The 20664-nt window shown below is 50.4% G+C and overlaps 2 protein-coding genes across 6 annotated transcripts in view; one reads left to right on the forward strand and one right to left on the reverse strand.

Moving 5' to 3' along the window:
- The window catches only part of NT5DC3 (5'-nucleotidase domain containing 3), a 55981-nt gene extending 49926 nt beyond the window's left edge, over positions 1-6055 (forward strand). For all 4 annotated transcript variants that reach the window (XM_025882380.2, XM_073900385.1, XM_073900384.1 and 1 more), the window contains one exon: positions 1778-6055. In XM_025882380.2, the coding sequence (XP_025738165.1) occupies positions 1778-2030 (253 nt within the window). In that variant the 3' untranslated portion in view covers positions 2031-6055. The remainder of the gene's footprint in view (positions 1-1777) is intronic.
- Positions 6056-7789: 1734 nt separating this feature from the next.
- STAB2 (stabilin 2) overlaps positions 7790-20664 on the reverse strand; it is a 145236-nt gene continuing 132361 nt past the window's right edge. Inside the window, exons 61-69 of one of the 2 annotated variants that reach the window (XM_073900389.1) lie at positions 20381-20514; positions 18246-18411; positions 17995-18101; positions 16207-16326; positions 15291-15431; positions 13854-13961; positions 12825-12953; positions 11900-12016; positions 7790-8413 (exon numbers count right to left, since the gene is read on the reverse strand). In XM_073900389.1, the coding sequence (XP_073756490.1) occupies positions 8363-8413; positions 11900-12016; positions 12825-12953; positions 13854-13961; positions 15291-15431; positions 16207-16326; positions 17995-18101; positions 18246-18411; positions 20381-20514 (1073 nt within the window). In that variant the 3' untranslated portion in view covers positions 7790-8362. Of the gene's footprint in view, positions 8414-11899; positions 12020-12824; positions 12954-13853; positions 13962-15290; positions 15432-16206; positions 16327-17994; positions 18102-18245; positions 18412-20380; positions 20515-20664 lie in introns of both variants that reach the window. The other variant, XM_073900388.1, reaches the window with a different exon arrangement.

Genomic DNA, 20664 nt, shown 5'->3' on the forward strand with positions numbered 1-20664 from the left:
CCACTAGTGGGGGGGACACGTGTGACATTTCCTTGAGCAGCAGCGACCTTTCTCAGACCTCCTGCTGTTGCCCTTGAACGCCAGGGTGGAAGGAGCTGTCCCTTCCCGCCCTCTTCCCTGCCCGCTTGACACTTGCCCGTCTGCGCAGCCGGGGGCCCAGAGTGGCTCCTGGGACGGCGTGGGGGGCGGGCTCGGAACTGCCGTGAATTCTTAGGGCTCCTACACCCCAGCTGCTTTTTTGTCATCAGGGATATGTGAGCCTATGTAAACATGGCAGGATCAGAATGTTTACTGGTGAGGAGAGCCCACCTGCTGGGGTCTGGGAAGTTTGGCGGGTAGGGCATCTTAACGGAAGAGTTGTTGGAAAGAGGCCCGGGACCGTCGTGTTTCCTTAAGAAGGATGCCATATATGCAGACGCTGTTTATATGACCGTTCCCCTTCGGCTGGGTTTGGGAGCAGTGGTCGCTGCGTGGGTTCTGGCCTCTGAGCAGTGCACAGCCTGCTTGGGGGGAGCGGCGTGGAGAGGGGACAGTCATCCTTGGGGGCTGCAGAGGCCACGGCCATATTGCATTCAGTCCTTCCTCCTCCTCTTGGTGTTGGCTGCCTGGGGCTCATTCTGATTGGAATCTTATTCTCATGTTGGTATAAAAATGTTGCATGACTTGAGAGGGTGAGGGGAGGCGTACGGTGTGATTGGACTTCAGGCCCCTTGCCCCCAAAGGCCAGGCCTGGGCGCTGCCCCAGGAATCACAGATTGTCCGATGAAGAAGGAGCCACTTCACCATCAGAGATCCTGTTTTGGATTTAAGTCTCCCACAACCTCACATCTTAATGAGATTTTTCACGAAAAGTGTAAAAACCATTTATATTGCTCCGCTTGCAGACCTAGTGGAGTTTTAAAAATTTTCTACTCTGGTTGTCACAGCATCTGCTGTCACCATCTACTGGACAGACAGCTGCTACCAGCTAGTGGCTTGTGGGTCACACAGTTATGTATGTGGTTACATTTTCTGCTGTGTTTGTGACTGATTTATTAACAGTCAGGTGGTATTTACCCATTTTGCTGGACTGTTCTGAGTGGAGAGGTCCCAGCCGTCAGATGGTGTGCATATCGTGTGTGTGTGTGTGTGTGTGTGTGTGTGTGTGTGTGTGTGATGGGGTGTTGGTTTCCACACAGATGCACGCCTGCAGGGGTTAGAGCCTGGGGCAGGGGTGAGAAGCCTTGCCAGATGTTGTCCCCTGGGCCGCGAAGAGGCAGTGAGGCGCATGGATCTGTGTAACAGATAGTGGAGATTTATTTACATCACTACCAAATAATCCTTCATTCCCCAGACATCAGAATACTTAAGAGTGTCTCATATGCCTTTACTTCTCTTACCGAGTTCTCACGATAACCTTGTAGAAAGGGGGTCTTGATCCCATTCTGTAGATGAGGGTGGTTTGGACGCTGAGAACATTCTGCATCTGTCCGTGTACCCCCCTCCTGCCTCCTCTGTTTTGGTTTGGGAAACGCGATGCGTCCATTTAGAGGAGCATCCCCATTGAATCTGGAGCCTTCAGCACTGCTCTCTGGCTGGCCTAAGTGGGAAATGTGATCAGAGCCATGTTGATGAGTGGATAGGCAGACTGTTTTCCTGAGCAGGGCTTGGGGCTGCTCTGGGCTGATTTTCCTTTCAGATGAGTCCTATCCAAATAATGTGATTTTGATTTCTTTAACTCAAAAAGAGACTTTTCTGAATCGTTTTCTGTTGCTTTGCTCTTTTCTTGCTGCTTTAGAGAAATGACCAAAAATTTCTTCAACACCCAGTTTGGAAGCTTGTTCCGCACAGACCAGAACCCGACCTATTTCCTGAGGCGCCTGTCGCGCTTCGCTGACATCTACATGGCGTCTCTGAGCTGCCTCTTGAACTACGATGTCAGCCACACGTTCTACCCGCGGAGGACTCCGCTGCAGCACGAACTTCCCGCCTGGTCGGACAGGGCCCCCACCTTCAGACTCCCCCTCCTGCAGGAGGCCCACGCCAAGTAACCAGGTGCCCACCTGCGGAAAAAGCCAGAAGCAGGGACAACCCCCAACTGGCTGGACGTGATGGGGTTGACTTGTGTGCAAATGAGTGTTGCTTTTGGAAAAGATACAAATACGCCTTTTGGTATTCATTACCTTACGGAGACTCCTTCCACGTTGTTGAGACAGAAGCAGGCAGCCCACCAGTTCTGCCTTTGCGTTTCTCGTTGGGGCGAGTGGCAAGCTTCATGTTGAAACCCTGCGATCAGCCTTTTTGTTTACCAAGGTACTGGAACGGGTGTCCGTGTTTCTGGGCTAGGTGAGCCTTGTTGATGCCGTCTCTCAATTCCAGCCGCTGAAGTGTCGCAAATGTTCTTGACTCTTCCGTGGACAGTGGGCTGACCGTTCACGGGCAGTGCTGTTGGGGACCGCAGGGGCACAGTGCCGGGCGACAGTAAACAGCTTGTGGAAAGCTGATGGATGAGTCTGTGAGCTCCATAATAACATCCGTAACAGTATTGTACGTAGCCTCCAGTGCCCACATCATGTGGTACTAGGGCTGTGGCATCCTGGTGCGTCACTCGAAGGGAGACTCAGCGTCCCTGCAAAATCTTCTGTGAAAGAACAGAGAAGTTGCAAGTCCTGGACTCGTGGTTGTCCTCAGCTGAGGCCACTTCCCGGGGCCTGCCCCATGCTGGGAGCACCTGTGGGGTCGCGGGTGATGGGTGCATCCACTCCTTCTGCGGGGAAGGAGGGTGAGGAGACCAGAGCTCTGCTTTACTGCAGAACCCGGCTGCGAGAAACAAGCAGGTCGGAGGAACCAGCGCATTTGTGGTGGCCCCCCCGGGAGTTTATCCCCCCTGAAAACGCCACCCACGTGTTAGTTTGATGTGCCCACTGGAGGACAAAAGATGAAGCAGGCGCAAAAAATGTCCTTGTAATGAAATGCCCTTCCCGGACCCCTGCAGGGTTGTGTTGGAATCTTGTGAAAACACCTGCATGACCAGCAGGGGAGGAGGAGGTGGCCCCATCACTCACTGCTTAGCTTCCCAGCCCTGTCCTCCCCTTAGATCTCCTCCCTGCCACGTTGGTGTGGCTATTTTGGGAGCCTGGGTGGTTTTCCTGAGGTGTGTGTTTCAGGTGGGAGAGGATAAAGGGCAATGGAAGCTAGGAGGAGACTTAGGAACGGCTGGCTCATCAAGCGTCTCATTCCTTTCTAAGGACGACTCGAGTGGCACGCATGCTTGTCCCCAGTGGATGCGGGTGGCAGGGCCCTGAAAGGGGACTTGTGGAGAGTGCTCGCTTATTCAGCATTTTATTGTGGTTAATGTATCAGAACCAGCTTCTGATGACATTTTAGCTTGGCATTTCAGAGAGCACCTGCCGCAATGCACAAAAGATGTGAGTTACACGGCTTCTGTGATGCCGTTCGTAATGCCCTTTAGACCCAGGAGGCCCGATTTGGCCCCTTTTTTTACTTCTAAATTTTGTTACAAACACTGTAGCCCATTCCTTTTCGGGAATGGGGTAGGCATTTTGTTTGCTGTGTGTTAGCTCCTATGTGGTTTAAGCATCAGAGGGTATTGCGGATGGGCATTTAATGGGTGCAGGTGGATGCCCAGGGTGCTTGGTGTTGGGGTCCTCGGCAGACAGGCTGTGCTCATGGCTTTAGAGTTTCTGCCTGGAAAAGCTGAGTGAGGAAGTAAAAAAGTTTTTTTTTTTTTTCCTCTCAGTTTTAATCTAATCAGATAGTCATTGATGTCTCCTTGGTGCCAGTTACAAGGTGTCTTGTTTACTCAAGAATAAAGTAGCGCTGTTTTTAAAACTGCTTTTATGGAGAACTAGGTTAGGTGACCCGAGCCTTGGGGGAGAAATAGATTTTTCTTGGAATGAATAATGAATTTTACAACATATTACCCATTAAGATTTCAGTCTCTGGGCCACTGAACGTGGCAGTATTGAGACATGCCACGTAGCACCTGTCTGAGCCGGGCCCGCGGAGCAGGCACCTGGCGGGCGGAACCCACACCAGGGCCAGCCACACGGGTCGGGGCGACCGTGTCCACGTGAAGGACAGACAGAGGCATGCTTCCTGTGTGTGCTCAGTCAAGATAGATTGTAACTGTCGTGACTCAGTTGGGATTTGGCACATGGCACCGGGCATTTTGTTCTTTCCAGTTCTCTGTGGTGCACACTGAGAGAAGCACAGTGGTACAAGGGAACGGAGTCTGTTTTCTACCGTTTAGAAAATCGGTTTGGAAAGTGAACAGAAGAAAATGGATCTGCACGTTGCAAATATCTCCCGTTTTTCTCATCGGTTAGGCAGGTGGTGCAGGGACGGTCCGGCCGGCCGCAGCGGCTCAGCGAGGCTCATGGTACTCAGAGCCGACTGCCATGGAAGGGCCCTGCACAACTGGTTTTGCAGTTGCTTTTATAGACAAAACTCGGCTTTTAAAGTATTTTAGGAGTTTGGCTTAGAGCTCCCTCTTTCCTCCTGACATAACCTCTTTTTTTTTTTTAATTTTTTAAATTCTGTTCAGCTCCATTTTCTGCCATCACCAGGAATGCAATGTAACATACACCACCTGTTACTGATTTGGGCATTTGTCAGACTAAATTACTAGTTGTTTTGAATGCATTGGCCCTCTTAATTATTGGAAAGGAGAAAGGAGAAGTAATCTTCCCTCCTCACTAATTTAGCTTTGGGGGAACTAAATGGCTTTTCCTCTTCCTCCCAAAGGCCCTTTAAGCAGTAGAATGTGCTAAATATTGGACTTGATTCCCTGTGCCGCAGGCTCATTTGCTGCCAAAGATCCACTCGGGGGCCCTTGTCCAGAATGCTGTGAGACTACATTTGCCCGGAGGCAGGGTTCCTTGATTACTAGGGTTCAACTACTAGGGAGCCTGTATTTTGCCCTCTTAAGACTAATTTCCTTTTATACCAATTCTCTTTCTCTCTCTCTTTTTTTTTTTTTGCATTAGCATTTGGGAGCCTGGCCTCAAATTTAGCTAACCTTTAACACCCTTGTGGGTTAAGGCGAGGCAAGGGAGAGAAGTTTCTCTCTTGCAGGGTTCCGCTGGTGTTGCCTGTAAAAGGGCCAGCGAGGAAGCACTTGGAGCTTTGCGGGCCATTTTCTGTTGCTAGGGCTCTGGGAACGGGCATGCTGTGTTCCATCACAACCTGATTTCCAAAAACAGCTGCAGGCTAGATTTGGCTCTCTGGCCATAGTTTGCCCACCCCTGCGCTAGTGGCTTGTGTTGGTGGCTACAGCACCAGGACCTTGCTGAAAGCACGCAGATGAACCAACTCAGAGCTGGGTGTGGCTGGGAGAGAGAAGTTCTGTAGGTGAGTGCGCCACACTCCCCTGCTCCCTGGGCATCCGTGCTTCTGTGGCCACTGTTTCTAGCACATGGCGTAACCGTTGTGTGTAATTGAACTTCCAGGCTCAGGCACTGGTTGGCCATCCCTCGCTGCACTGACTGGTGATTGTGCTCATAGAGCGGGATGGGCTTGGTTGCCCAGAACACCTTTCAGAACTGAAGGCCTTTTCCCCCCAACTGCTGGGTCAGCTGCTGGCTCCCCATCCTCAGCTGGTGGCCCTGTTTGAGAGCTTCCCCCACTGAAAGCCCTGCCTCAGACGAGGTCATGCCCGCTTCCTTGGAGCCTCCAACTCCAGCCCTGCTTCCTGCCCTTCTCGTTCCTTCTCTTCCGTTTGCAGGTGTTGTTCCCAAGAACACTCGCCCGAACTTGTCCCGCATGCAAACCTCACTCAGTGTCTGCTTCCCGGGGCAGCCAACCCGCTACAGCGCTTCTGTACTTGTTTTTTTTTTTTTATTTAGCACCACAGGCTTGAACCCCAAGGAAACCGTGTTCCAAGTATTTAATAGAATGACAGAGTGTGCCTGTAGAATGCTCTCAGGTGCCATACGTGCGAACTAAGTAGACTTGCTATTTATTCTGGATGTGAATTTGCTATTTATTCTACATGTTGATTTTATGTGATAGGATTGAACTTCTTGCCAAATAAAAGTTTGAATTGTGTCGTCTAGCTCATTGTAAGTCGTCTGTTTTTGTGTGCCTTAGTGGCAAAACCGTATCAAATTCTACTGTACCCAAAAAAGAACACCCCGGTGAGAAGGGGAGGAAGATGTGTGGTTCATTTCTCACCCCTTTTGTCCCAGCACGGCACACTTGCTTGTTTGCAGAGCCGGAAGACTGTGCAGTGAAGGCGCGGATGGAAAGTGGGCACGAGCTCAGACTAGGTAGGCCCTAGATACCCGCCGGAACCGTTGTTCCCCCACAGGTGTTTCTTCTTTGACAGCCAGGAGAAGATACGGTCACCTACGTGTTTGCAATCAAATTGCCAGGAAAGCTAAAAATTGGAAGCTGTGTTTTAGGGGAAGAAAATACTGAATAATACGAAATTAAGAGGAAATGCAATGAAGTCAAATCACTACTGGGTTTTGGATAAATTTATAAATATTTTGAAAAGCTTATTTTTTAAAAACCGTGTATGTGTGTGCACGTGCATGCACGTGTATTTAGCCTCCTTAATGTCCTTGATGTCTCAGTGTGCCAGGACCTCTCATTCACTCCTTCCATGGATGGCCTGCTGGTCTTCCTTTCAATCGCTTGCCTTTTTGTCCCTGTGATGGTGGTACCGGAGGACTCACTGGGGAATTTGTCTCTCGTTCTTTATGGGTAGTGATCTCCCAGAAACATGGCTTTGCTTTCACCATGGCATGTTGTTCCAGAGGAGACGGTAAGCTGTTCCTGTGTCTGAAACTGGGACTTCTTTTCCTTTCCTGGAGTTGGGAAAAAGCTTACAAGACACTGGAGCCTCGAGAATGTCTCACCTGACTCAGCAAAAACCCTGAGGACGTGCAACAGTTATTGGGCCAAAAGGAGAGTCAGATGTCTGCTCAACCCAACCTTTTACTTCTCTGCCCCAGCAGTGATTCCCAGAGCTGGCCAGTCCTGCCCCTTAGGGACCATTTGGAAGTGTGTGGTGGGTGGGTTGGAGGGTGTTGGTTGTCATGGTGATGGAAGGGCACTTCTGGCCTTTTGAGGGCAGGGGCCTGGTGTGGTAGACATCCTGCACTGCTTGGGCGAGTCGTGCACAGTACAACACTGTCCCGAGTCCACGCATCACCACTGGAAAGTTCTAGAACCATTTTCATCACTCCCTGTCCCTGGCAATCACTAATCTATTTTCTGTGAATTTGCCTATTCTGGAAATTTCATAGAGATGGAGTCATACAGTATGTGGTCTTTTGCGTCTGCCTTCTTAGCATATGGCGTTTTCAGGCTCTCTCTGTGTTGTTGGCATGCATCATCAGTGCTTCGTTCCCTTGCAGGGCAGAATGCGATTTCACTGAAGGGATATGCCACCGTTTGGCTATCGAGTCAGAAGATGACGGACATTTGGGTTGTTTCTACTTTCTGGTTATTATGAATAATGTTCCCATGAGAACACATATATAAGTTATCACGTGGACATGTTTTCCATTTCTCCTGGCTTTATACTTAGGAGTGGGATTTCTGGATCACATGGTAACACTGTATTTAAGTTTTTGAGGAACTGTCAAACCTTTTCTATGTGGCTGCACCATTTTACTTTCCCCCCAGCAACGTGTGAGGGGTCAGATTTCTCCCCATCCTTGCCAACACTTGTTATTATCTGTCGTTGTGATTCTAGCTGCCCCAGTGAGCGTGAAGTGGGATCGCACTGTGGTTATCATGTCTTCTTAAACACAAACAAGCAAACGAAACAGAATTGAGAAAGAAGACTTTATAAGGCAGGTGTTAGCTAAATGAAAAGGCCCTATTTAGCCCCAGTAAGTGGATTTTACCTTCACACTTTGACCCTTCCTGTGGCAAACAGTATTTTTGTTTCCCCGAACACCAGATTTGTTCTGTTGACTTTAATTCTCTTCCATAAACATTTATTGAGCACATTGCATGTACCACATCCCGAGATACAAAGATGAATGAGGCAGGTCCCTGCCTTTGGATGCTTACAATCTAACAGGGAAAGGAGATAAGGTCATAGTGTTGGGGAGAATGTACTTAAGTGCCGTCTAAAGGTACAAAGGAAGGACAGTGGAGGGGTAGTCCCCCGGGGTTGGTGGGTAGGTTTAACATGGCCCCTCACCCACCGAAACAAAGTAATCCCCCAGATTAACCAAAGAGATGAGGTATGGCTTGAGTGCTTCATACTTTAAAGTGTGAAAGGACCCTACTTTCCAAAAAGCAACTGGGTGCCGAGGATTCACAGTTGACAGCCTTTTTGAGGAGGCTCGGGTGGGTGGGCAGATGGCCGAGGGGGGTGGCTGGCCGCAGCAGGTCTGGGCCCTCACAACGCCCCCAGGGGGTCACTGTTGTCCAGCTGCTGGTCTTCGGGGTCCTGGAAAAGAGAGGTCTCTGAAACACTGGGGGCAGGCCCTTCTGCTTGTTGGATCTTTCTAGGCTGAGCATTCCTTCTGGCCCCTGGTCTGAGGCTTTGAAGGGGTTCAGAACGTGCTATCCCCAAATATGGCACCTTGGCAGTTTGAATATCTTAAAACTGAAGGAATTTTTGAAAAAACAGCAGAAGTAGGATGGTCACTCTGACCCTTCCCCACCTCGCCCCTTTTCCTCCGAACAGGTCATAAAACCCTCCCTGCACCAGGAGGAGAGAAGACGCTGATCACCTAAGAGACAGGAATTTGGGGCCCGGAAATCCATACAAACAACCTGGTTAAACTCTTTAGCTTCCTACTTAGTTCACCATGTACTCCCCCAAGCCCAAACCTTTGTCTTGTCAATTCTCCACAAATGTGCCGTTTCTCTGTATAAAAGATAGAAAAGGTTCCTGCTCTGGTTACTTCAGGTCTTCATTCTCTCATGAAAGCTCCCAGGTACATGTAGACTGTCCATAAAGTTTACATGCTTTTTCCCTGTGAATCTGTTAGATTACTTTTCAGATCCAGCCAGGGACCCTAAGAGGGTGGAAGAAAATGTCTTCCTTCCCCATAGCCTAAAATAATTCTTCTCCAAGTGCCCTGTGAACACGTGTGTGGTAGGAGCGTTGTGTTGGGAGGCAGGACGACGGTATGATGGTTCTGGGGGTGGTCCCTGCTGCTTGAAGCTTATGGGCCCCAGATCATTTCCATTCTTGCTGTTTTTCCTCATCTCTAAACGGCCATAATAATATTTTTCTCACAGGGAAGTATGAGGATTAAATCAGATACTGTATTAAGGAAGGTACACGCACCCTACAAAAGGTGGCTATTAATGTGATTACAAAAAACTGCTTTCAAGTTAAACATTCTTTGTCAACCCAGGGTGGCTCTTGAGCATTTGAGGGAGTCCAATCAGAAACCGTACTCTGGAGGCAGCACTCATGCCCTGTGCTGTCTGCAGCTCTGATTGGCACCGAAGTGTTGCTAATTTGCATAAGGGATGTGTTCCGGATGTCTGGATTGGCCACAAATATTGTATGGGCACCCCACCTTCAACATAAAAGATAGGAGAATGAGGACGTCCCTCTGGGGATGGCACCCTCAGCTTAGGACTTCTGTTCCTGGAACATTTTTGCCGCCTGGCCTGATTAGAAAGGTTCATCTGACTCCTGCATTTGGGACACACTCTCTCCTGCCTCAGGAGAATCTCTCCTGCGTGGTGCGGACGGAGCCCTCAGAAGAGGACAGGCAGCCGAGAAGGTGTGAAGTGCACAGAATGAGATGGAACTCCGCACCCTCCCCCCCGCCCCCTGCCCCACCAGCTTTTTAAACGAGGTTGATTTCAACATAACAGTGCTTGCAGAAATGAACTACTAGTTAATAAATGCACAGCTGAACTTACCCTTTCAATTTGGATGGGGAAACTTTTACATGGTTTGATTAGAAAAACAAAATAGGATATGATCTGGTTATTTTTCAGTCTATTGCAAAGATATTAGTTCTGCTACCACGGGCACCGAGAACACAAGACATTTACGTTTGGTTCACTGCAGAAGAACAAAAACGTCTGTTGCACTATACGAGCTGAAAAATGGCACAATAAAATATTTCGGTAATGTTTCAGTGCCAACTTGCAAGAATGCGACAGCCATAATAAAGTCTTGAGGGGTGGGACAGCATACGTACATGCATAAAACAATCCCAGCGGCTCTTTGGCTTTGGTTACTTTTTTTTTTTTTTTTTAAGATTTTTATTTAAGAGAGAGAGTGTGTGAGAGAGAGAGCAGGAGCAGGGTGAGGTTCAGAGGGAGAAGCAGACTCCCCACCGAGCAGGGAGCCCGATGGCGGGGCTCGATCCCAGGACTCCAGGATCATGACCTGAGCCGAAGGCAGACGATGCTTAACCGACTGAGCCACCCCATTACTTCTTTGTGAGGGTTCTAGACCAACAGCCCAGATTCAGGTGATTTCCTTGAACCTGAGTAATGCTGTCAGCTCAGTCTGCTGAGGTACATTCTAGCTGTCAATTTTTCTTCATATAAAAGGAAGAATTAAATTTTATTCTTAGCTTCTCAGTCCAGACCTGGTAATAGGCTACAGGCAGGGTGTACCTTCCACCTTCAGTGTGAATGGGGTACCCTGCTGTGGGCTCCCCCTGGGTTGAAGTCAGTGGAGCTCCATCCAAGCTCAGGGATCACTAACTAGAAACAAATGGTTATTTCCTGGAATACCAGAGCAGAACATGTCCCTCTAGATATAAAAGACCTGATCAGAGTGAGACAGGGAAACCGAGGGACTCTGCAAAAATCTGCTTTTGCTCCTTTTCCTGCTTCTACTCTCGCTAGGACCTGCATCCCCACCGCACCTTCCACATGCCTCGTAATGCAAATAGTTATGTCTTCCTTGGAAGGGACAAGGAGTTCATGATTTCTCTAGAACAGATAACATCTGAGGAAGGACCAGGTGAGAATGACTGGCCTAAGTTATCATATGTGCACTCCGGGCCACCAGCAGCTAGACAGCTCCAGGCCAAGGCCCCCTGGCTCTAAGGACTAACACCTGGGCCCTGGTCTTTATCCTAACCAGCTCTGGGATGCCTGCAGGGACATATACACCAGACCACTGTCCTCAATAAAAGCTCCAGACCCAGAACAAAGACAGGACTCATGCTCCTTCCTTCTCCTTTCTGAGTGTCCCAGGCGCTCCATGTGTACCTGCCCTCGCTGTATCTTCAATAAACTCTGCTCTTACTTCCCGCTGGCTTGTGTTTGATTTCCATCCTGCTTGAAGCCACCGACCCTCTTGGCTGGTCCTGTGGGACCCCCTCTGGGTCCTTGGACCCAGCCTGCTGCCATCAAAAGGAACATAGTTCCAAAGGCAAGAAGCAGCTCTGACGATGGGCAGAAAAATTTTGGCAACGATGTAAAGAAAAGTTTATTAAAAAAAAATTTTTTTTAAAGTAGGCTCCATGCTCAATGTGGGTCTTGAACTCATGGCCCTGGGATCAAGAATTGCATGCTCTACCAACTGAGCCAGGCAGGGACCCCAACAATGTAAATATAAGTTTAAAGTGTAACATAAGGAAAAAAAAACTTTTTAAGGCCTGAGTCTTACTTTGCACTGGCTACCTCATAATGTTTGCAGCAGAATGCAGCCCAAGATTTCTTCGTGTGACAAACCACTTCTCACCTGGTCACGAGGTGGGGGGTGAGCTGCCTCTGCCCCCCTATTACCTCTGATTATTGGAGACGTCACCCCGAAGAACCCAGGGACACTGAACAGCCACATGGCTTCAGTCAGCTTGTGATACTGGCTTTTAGGCTTGTTGCCCCGAGACACAATCTGGAAATGTGCTTTCCTTGGTGCAAAGCTTTCCAATTGGATTTGCTGGAAGACCTCATTCTCGTGCTCCCCAACTGCATCTGTGCCTAGGTAAAGAGGCAAACTCACCATGAAGCGGTCGCAGGAAGGCTCTGGGGGAGCGGACGGGGTGCTCTCATACAAGGGGTTTGGTATATTCTCAGGCTGCTGCTTGCCAAGAGCCGCGACGTGGATATCCTCCTCCGACTGCTTGGGAAGACAGGCACAGGCTGTGTCCCCAGGGCAGGAGAGCCTCATCCAAGCTGGCGGGTAAAGCAAGCCACGCCCCACCTCCTCCTCTGGGGGCCTTTTCTTCTGATTTACAGTAATCACGTGTGCCCCTCTTAAGTGCTGGGCTCAGTGACTTCCTATGTCCATCCAAGCATGACGGCCACCCAAACCGGCACACAGGGTGTTTCCGTCCCCTCCCCCTTCCCCAGGAAGCGTCCTCACGCCCATGCCCGCAGGACCCCATCCCACCGAGGGTAACTGCTCTTCTGACTCCTATCACCCTGGAGTGGCTTTGCCTGTCCTTGAACTTAGTAAGAAAGGACTCCTACAGCATGCACACTGTGGTAGAGATGCTGGAGCTTATGAATAGGCATCTGCTCTGCGAGGAGGGAATGGCCTGGGGGAGGCAACTGGAGGAGAGGCTGGGTGGCGTGGGGGCGGAAAGCACAGAGGGGAGGGTGCTCAGCTGCTGTGCTGCGGCCACACCCGGCCCCCGGGGGTCCCCCCTGCTCAGCCGAGATCCACTGACCTCCCTGTGGGGCTCACCAGTTTGAGGCTGGCTGCAGAGGGAGGCCTGACCGTGCGGGTCCCCGACCCTGTCCTCCACCCCCGCCAATCAGAGCGGGTGCCTGTCTCAAAATCCTCCAAGGTGAGGGGGCTTCTGGGCCCCTGGTGAATATGCCTCCAAGCCAAGCCCCCAGCTCCCCAGGGGTGAGCTCTGTGAAGCGGCCAGTCGGGCTGGGCTCCAATCTCCCCCGTCACCATGTTCCCATGTCTCTCTTACCTCAAAACGCTGGAAGCCAGCTGTTCTTCGGTTTAGCCGAAAGTAAGAATATGCAGCCAAAGCGGCAGCTCCAAAGACCAGGACGGTAGCAAAGAATATCCCTGTTCCCACGCCGGTGTGCACTGAAGCCTGCCCGCAGAAAGGGGAGGGGTGATACTTAAACCTGGTGCCTTGCCCAGAGAGGAGAGCTTTCTGGAGCCCACTGCACTCTTGCTGGCCCGAGGCATCTGGGGCCGGTTGGGATAAAAATAAGGATAAGATAGCTAACATGTATTTAGCCCTTCCTACTGCCAGGGTCTGTCTAAGCCCCTTCCATGACATAATCCAGTTAAACCTATAAGAGCCCCAAGAGATAGGGGCAAGTATTACTGTTTCCATTTTTATATGGGGCGACTGAGGCCCAGAGAGGGTAAGTGCTTTGCCTAGTATCACACAGCCAATGAGGAGTAGAGGTAGGTGGGCTCGGAAGCCAGCCTGGCTACAAAGCTGGTGCACTTAACCACTATGCTATGGAGCTTCCCAGAAAACAGCTGGGCTCACCGCCCTCCCCCCCCCCCCCCACCTTTTAGAAAGCAGGATACTACCACCACCAACCAACCCACCCTCATATAGCCCGTACTGTGTGCCAAGGACTGTCCTAATTATTTTATATTTATCGACTCATCCTCCCAAGAACCCAGGGGTCGGCATTATGACCCCCCATTTTCCAGATGAGAAAAATGGGGCCAGAGACTTGTCCAAGGTTGCACAGCTAATAAAGTGGAGGGGACACACCAGAGCTCAGGATTTCCTACTCCCCTTCCAGTGGCTTCTCTAATGGCCCATTCACTCAACAAATATCAACAGCGACAGGTGTTGTGTTGCTAATGCACTGGAGCAGGGGTGGGATGAACCAGGGCCTCAATCTCTGAGGCCACCTGTGGGAGGCTCCTCCTGTCTCCAGAGGAGAGGAGACAGAGCTTCTTGCTACAGTTTGCCTCTTAGGGAGTAGACATTGGACCCCCGCCCCCAGGAGCCCTGGATACTCACCAGTGGGACAGGGGGTGCTCTTAAAGGCCTGGAAATAACATGAATGATCCCATTGGAGGCAAAGATGTCCCACTGCAGAATGGCTCTTCCATCAACAAACCTGGTCTCCTGGGGAAATGAGAGGGGGGCTGGTAGAGATCTGTGGCCATCTGCCTCTTTGCCCTATGTGGGCAACCCCTCTATGAAAGGAAGTTGCTCAGTTTCTCCCAGGTCCTGCAGCCCGGGTGTCAGGCCTATTGTTACCGATGGGCAGCACAAGACACATTAGTGCCCTTGGGCTGCAAGGCAGCTTGAAGAGCTGCAGGGAACCCAAGGGGCCATTCTGTCCCACCAACTTGTCTACCAGATGAGTTCAGAAGGAAAATGGTTTGTCCAAGATCACGTAGGTAGCAGATGGCCAACCCTAAGCCTCTGGACTTCGGGTCCACTGCTCTGAACATCACACTGAGCTGTTAGAAAATGGATTTTTAAGTGATCTTATCCCCTGCTAATCAAAGCGTGATCTACTGTCTTGTAGTTGTGGGCATCACCTGAGAGTTCATTAGAAATGCGGAACCTGAGGTCCCCATACTCCACCTGCTGAATTATTTATGATCTGCATTTCAGCGAACCTCTACCTGATTCAAATGCATGTTAAAATTTGAGAAACACTGGTCTAAACCACTAACCTTCAATAAAAGAAATCATCGATCAGGTAAATATTAAAAAATAATACTCACTTGGCACTTGCTACCGAGCACGCACTGTTCTCACATGCCACAAGCATGGAGTCACTGAACCCTCACAAGTGCCTATGATTCTGACAACGTGGTTGTCATGGTCATCACTGCCACCACCACCATCACCGTCATCACCATCACTAACATCGCTCTCACGATCGTCAGTATCACCATGCCTGCCATCACCAACAGCATCACCACCACCACCACCGTGAAACAGAGGCGGAGAGTCAGAAAGCTTTAAAAATGGTTTCATGTGGGGGTGCCTGGATGGCTCAGTCGTTAAACATCTGCCTTCGGCTCAGGTCATGATCCCAGGGTCCTGGGATCGAGCCCCGCATCGGGCTCCCTGCTCGACGGGAAGCCTGCTTCTCCCTCTCCCACTCCCCTTGCTTGTGTTCCCTCTCTCGCTATCTCTCTCTCTGTGTCAAATAAATAAATAAAATCTTTAAAAATAGAAATAGTTTCATGTAAAGTTTCTCATTCATCATTACCAGTTTCCGGGGCTGGTGGTCACCAGTGGTTTCCTCCCCAAGGGGTAGGGGCTGCCTAACAGCATGGTGTCCTACGGTGCGCAGCTAACACCGTCCCCGGACTGCAGGTATAGTGTTTACTTTCACATTATAATAGTTGCCATCTATTAAGCCCCTACTGCACGCTGAGAGCTTTGCATGTATTCTCTCCAGTTCTGCAAGTGAATCCAGAAGATTTTTCATACCGGTTGTTGCTGCTTCTGGCTGGAGGTGATGAGCAGCTGACTTCCCAGCTTAGTCTGCAGGACGGTACCGTTGACAAGGTCATTGTAAAAAAAGATGCTGACATTGGCAAGGTGGTGCTCAATGTCCCGCCCAGACAGCGTCTGAGAGGAAAGGAGAAACATAAGAATGGTCTATAGAAGCCAGGCAATTTTATTTTTAATAATAAGGATGACACAGAAAAAAAAAATCACTTCTCATGGCCGTGGTTTTCTGCCTCCACGTGGAGAGAAGGCATGTCAAGCTTCTCTCAGACTTTTGGTTGTCTGGGCTCTGCCGGAGGTGCACCTCCAGCTAGCTTGTGGCACTGAGAGTCGTCCTCAGGAAGGCTGGGTCTTGAGTGGGGAACTGTGGGCAGAGGTCCCGCTCCTCTCAGCCCTCGGGTGGGACAGGGCTTGCAGCTGCCAGAGCCTGCGGTCAGCCACCTGTGTGGAATTGCCATCCCCTCCGCGTGCCCGGATGTGAAGAAGGCTAGTGTGGTGGACTGCCTGCATCCGGGGCTCTGCTTCTTCACCCCTCCTGCATTCGTGCTCTTTGCCATGTAACTCTGAGTGCTTCCCACTCTGACTTTGGGCTCAGCTGCATGACCTGTTGGACCAGTGGCCTCTTAACCAATGTGACCAAATGGGGGCTTGTTCCTAATTACCACTTACTGCCAGCACCATTAAGAACACGCCTGGGTTAGTTTTCTGGAGGACGGGAGGCCTCCGTCGGCGGACAGCCAGGCCATCACAGACCCGTGAGCAGGCCTGGCCAGGACCACAGTGGGGTGAGCTGAGTACCTGTGTAGCCACTGAGTTTTGGGGTGACTTGTGGTGACAGATAACAGATCCTGGCGAAGCACTAGCGTGAAGCACAGACAGCAGGCCCCCGCCTCACCTCGTTCTCCCCCAGCCCGCTGTTGTGTGGCACAAAGAGGGTACTGCGGGTCGACAGGTCCGTCAGGCGGTTCAGAAATGCCCGGCCTCTGGCTGAGCTGTTGGAATAGGCCAACACTTCCTGGGGAGAGGAAAGAGTGATCAGCTCTGGTGTGCAAGGGTTGGGGTGGCGGCGGGCGAGGGGATGAGGGGGGGTGGTCGGGGAGGGTGGTCACGGGGCACCACCCATCCGGGAGTGTTCCCGACGTCGGCCCCACCTCCGGCTGCTGTTTCTTCTGGCCGCCTCTTGGCAGAATTTTAGGAGCACTTTTTCTTTGCTCTACGAACCCTACCACATCACAGCCACATCACAGAATCAAGACCATTCTTAACATGGCCACCTGGGCAGTCCTTTGAAATCTAAGTCAAATCTTGAGTCTCCTCTTGTTGAAACCTTGCAACGGCCTGCACTTCACTCACAGGAAAACCAAAGGCCTTACGAGGAATGGCCCATGAAGCCCAAACCACCTGGACCCTGTTGCCCCGCTGCCCCTGGGCCCTTCTGTCCCTCACTCGGCTCCAGCTGCACTGGCTTCTTTGCCATTCTTCAGACTTGTGTGGCCACTCTTGCCTTTCATCCTTCTGCCTGGACTGTTCTTCCCCACATCTGCATGGCTAACTCCCTTGCCCCAGGTGTCCTCTTCTCACCAAGGCTGTCCCTTATCACCCTGCAATGGGAACCTGTGGTGGTACCCCTCCCCCGCTCTACTCCCCCCTTCCCCTCCTTTCCCCCCCAACAGGATAATCACCTCCTAGCATTCACTACTATGTACTTATTTATTCTGCTTATTAGTCTGTATGTCTATTTTGCTTACCGATATATCTCAAGCACGTAGTAGGTGCTCAATAAATACTTGCTGAAACAGTTTAAGAAACGTCACTACCCAGTTCGACTTTGTCGTGTGGACAGGGCCACTGAAGCCCAGAGAAGTTAATTAAACTGCTGAGGGGCACACAGCCAGTGGGTCTTGTTCCGACATGAGAATTTATTCCTAGTAACACGTGTTTATTGAGCACCTACTATATGCCAGCCACAAGGCAGAGAAAATCCTTTCCCTTAGGGAGCTTACATTCTGTGGGCTGAGTTATAAGTGCTCTGACGGGGTTCATGCATGCCCAGTGCAAAATAAATGCTCAAGAAATGTTATTCTTGATCTAGTTGTTATTATTAGCTCAGTTCTTTGATCAGTCGGCACCAAATCCTTCTCCAACTGGAGCTTTCTCTTCACGAGGCATAACTTGTAGAGTATTGAATTGACTGTAAGGATGGTGCTAAGTGCAGGTTGACTCCACGTTGATAACTGTCTGGTCACCAGGCCCGCCCAGCTAACTTGTGCCCCACCCGGTCTGCAAAGACCAAAGAGCGTCTTGTTCCTGCAGATCAGACCCTCAAGTTGCTCTAGATGCAAAAAGAGATGCTCCTACTAGCTAGCCCCAGTGTGGCCGTTTCCACGTGGGGCCACAGGTCTAAGTGCTTTCACTATCATAATCATGCTAGGAGCCTGGGGCTGTCATCCTCTCCATTTTACTGGGGAAACTGAGGCCCAGAGAGGGAAGTAATTTGTCGAAGGTGGAGCCACAAGTGGCAAACCCAAGCTTCAAATTCAGGCAGTGTGGTCCACTGCCCATGCTCTTAACCGTGACTGTGAGCATGGGGCTTCTTTCAAGGACTCGCCTCTGGAATCACAGCCTTGAGGCAAGCGCTCCTTCCCTGAGGCAGAACCAAGCAGATGGGGTAAAGGGTACGTACCATGAGGAAGTTCGTCAGCGAGGGGAAGGACATCAGGACCTGCAACAGATTTCCGCTGCACGAGAAGCCGTCTCCCACGAAGCCCACCTTGCAGGTGCAGTTCACATCTGGAAGGCAGGGGCACACAGGGTCCCACTCTGGTGAGGGAGGGGCCTGGGCTGCTCCAGCTCTCCCTTGGAGGTTGGCTGGCCAGGCTGAGGGTGCTCAGCAGCTGCGTGGCCTGGAATCCGAAGCGTAGCTGGGGTAGTTACCTTTCATCCGATAGCAGAAGACATCCCACATTTCACTCTTGTTGTTTCTTTGTCCATAGTCTATTATTCCAACAATGCCAGAGCCACAATTCTGGGAGGCATAGGCTGTGGGGTAGGCCACCCGCCCACTCTCCAGCCAGCCTGCTGAACAGAGGTGGTACTTGGCCTGTAGGGACACAGACAGGGCCGTGGATCAACTACAATTTCCTATTTGGTGTGGGCTCCTTTAGTTCATGTCTGTTCTCCCATCAGACTGTAAACTCCATGGAGTCAGGGTTATGGCTCATTTTGTCAACTGTACCCCTGTGCCTGGAACATAGTAGCTGTTCATTAAATTTTTCTTGATTGATTCAGTGAACAGATGAAAGTGGTACCCTTTTTTTCTTTTGGTGCCCAAGTCCTTCACACTCATTTCTGTGTGTTCTCAAATTAAATTTACTCTTAGCCATCTACTCCTGGGGGCAAATTCTTCTGTCTGTGCATTGATAGAGCTTGAATTGATTTTCACTACCATGATCATCACCATCATCACCATCACCATCATCACCATCATCATCACCATGATCATCACCATCATCATCACTATCATCACCATGATTATCACCATGATCATTACCATTATCACCATCACCATGATCATCACTATCATCATCCTCATCACCATCATCACCATGATCATCACCATCACCATCATCACCATGATCGTCACCATCATCACCATCACCATGATCATCACCATCACCATTGCTGTCATCATCATCACTATCATCATCACTATCATCACCATCATCACCATGATCATCACCATGATCATCACCATCACCATCGCTGTCATCATCATCACTATCATCATCACCATCATCATCACTATCATCACCATCATCACCATGATCATCACCATCATCACCACCATCATCAGTATCATCACCATCACTGTCACCACCATCATCACGATCATTATCATCATTGTAATACTTATTGAGACCTTACTCTGGGCCAGATTCTATTGTAAAGGCCTTTCCCTGTGTCAGCACTTTTAACCCTCACACCAACCCTATACAATAGAAACTTAAAAAAAAAAAAAAGTCCCTATCTCATAATTGGCAAAGCTGAGGCAAAGAGGAGTTGGTAACTTGCTCAAAGTCAGACAGCCAGCAAGTAGTTAAGCTGAGATTCAAGCCCGAGCAGTCCATTCCAGAGCTCTTAATGTTAGAAACTGAATGTACCCGTCACTGTGCCCTATTACCTTTAGTCCTATACAAACATGCCAAGTAGCACAGAGGTTTCCACTGCCTGATCAAGGCTACAAAATCGGCAAGCAGGAGAAGCAAAAATTCAGACCCTCCAATATGCTGGGGCCTGGGATCAGAGGTTTTGTTCCTTGGTAAAGAAATGCCAGGTCTGAAGGAAGGCAGAGACTGGATGGTGAGGGAGGCTGGAGGAGCGGCCCTAGAATCATACTGTATAGGCAGTCACCTCCTCTGCACCTGCTGAGCAATTGCTAGCTGGTAACTCCAAGGTGCTGGCCTTTCCAAATAAGCAGGGCTTCTGGTTTTGGGGGCCAAGAGAGTAGCCTTCGCTAGAGCTCCATCTCCGACCTGGCTGCAGCCAAGAGCTGGGGCAATCCCCATTCATGACCTCCACAGCCCCTCCAGACATTTCAGAGAAACTCAGCTGTTTTGTGGGTTCAGGGAGATCCTAGGCCTATGGTGATGGAACTCCTTCTGGTTTTCAGCTGTGAGGCATGCACTCCCAGTCTGTGCTTCTGCCTTGGCTGTTGACTATCATGGAGTAAGGACTGCCTTTGAATACTGGATCTGCCACCTCTTGCCTGGGTGACATTGGGCACATTACTTAACCTTTCAGAGCCTCAGATGCCCTGTCTGTAAAATGGGAATAGTGACGCCTACTTCCAGGGATGCTGTAAGGATGGACAGGGTTGTCAACAAAGCACCGGCATGGTGTCCGACACACAGGACATGTCTGATGGATGCGACGAATTGCTATCATTGCTCCAGGAGCACCCTCCTTCCCCTCCAAGAAGGCAACAGCCCAGGTCTCCCTCGTGTTAAGAAGAGGCTGCGCCTCGTCCCCTGCAGACCCTGCCTGCATGGTGCTGACTAACTGGGGACCACCTTCTGGGCATAGGAGAGCTGGTTGTAGGTTGCCATGCTTGCCGCCTCATTGGCGCAGGCCTCTCTGGCTTTGTCAAAGGTCAGCTTGTACTGGCCCAATGGGGAGCGGAGATGGAACACTCCGACGGTGGTATCTAGAAGGGAAAAGAGAGCAATTGTCCAGGTCAGTCCGGCTGGTTGGCAGGGCTCCCGGCAAAAGACTGGCAAAGCAGAAGACGAGCTGTGTCCCAGGGTGCAAACCATTTCCCTTCAAGGTATGTTGAAGCACATCATTTAAAATATTT

This window comes from Callorhinus ursinus, unplaced genomic scaffold (genome assembly GCF_003265705.2).
Source record: "Callorhinus ursinus isolate GAN/ISIS: 27379988/994484 unplaced genomic scaffold, GSC_fseal_2.0 scaffold14, whole genome shotgun sequence".
Lineage (NCBI taxonomy): Eukaryota > Metazoa > Chordata > Mammalia > Carnivora > Otariidae > Callorhinus > Callorhinus ursinus.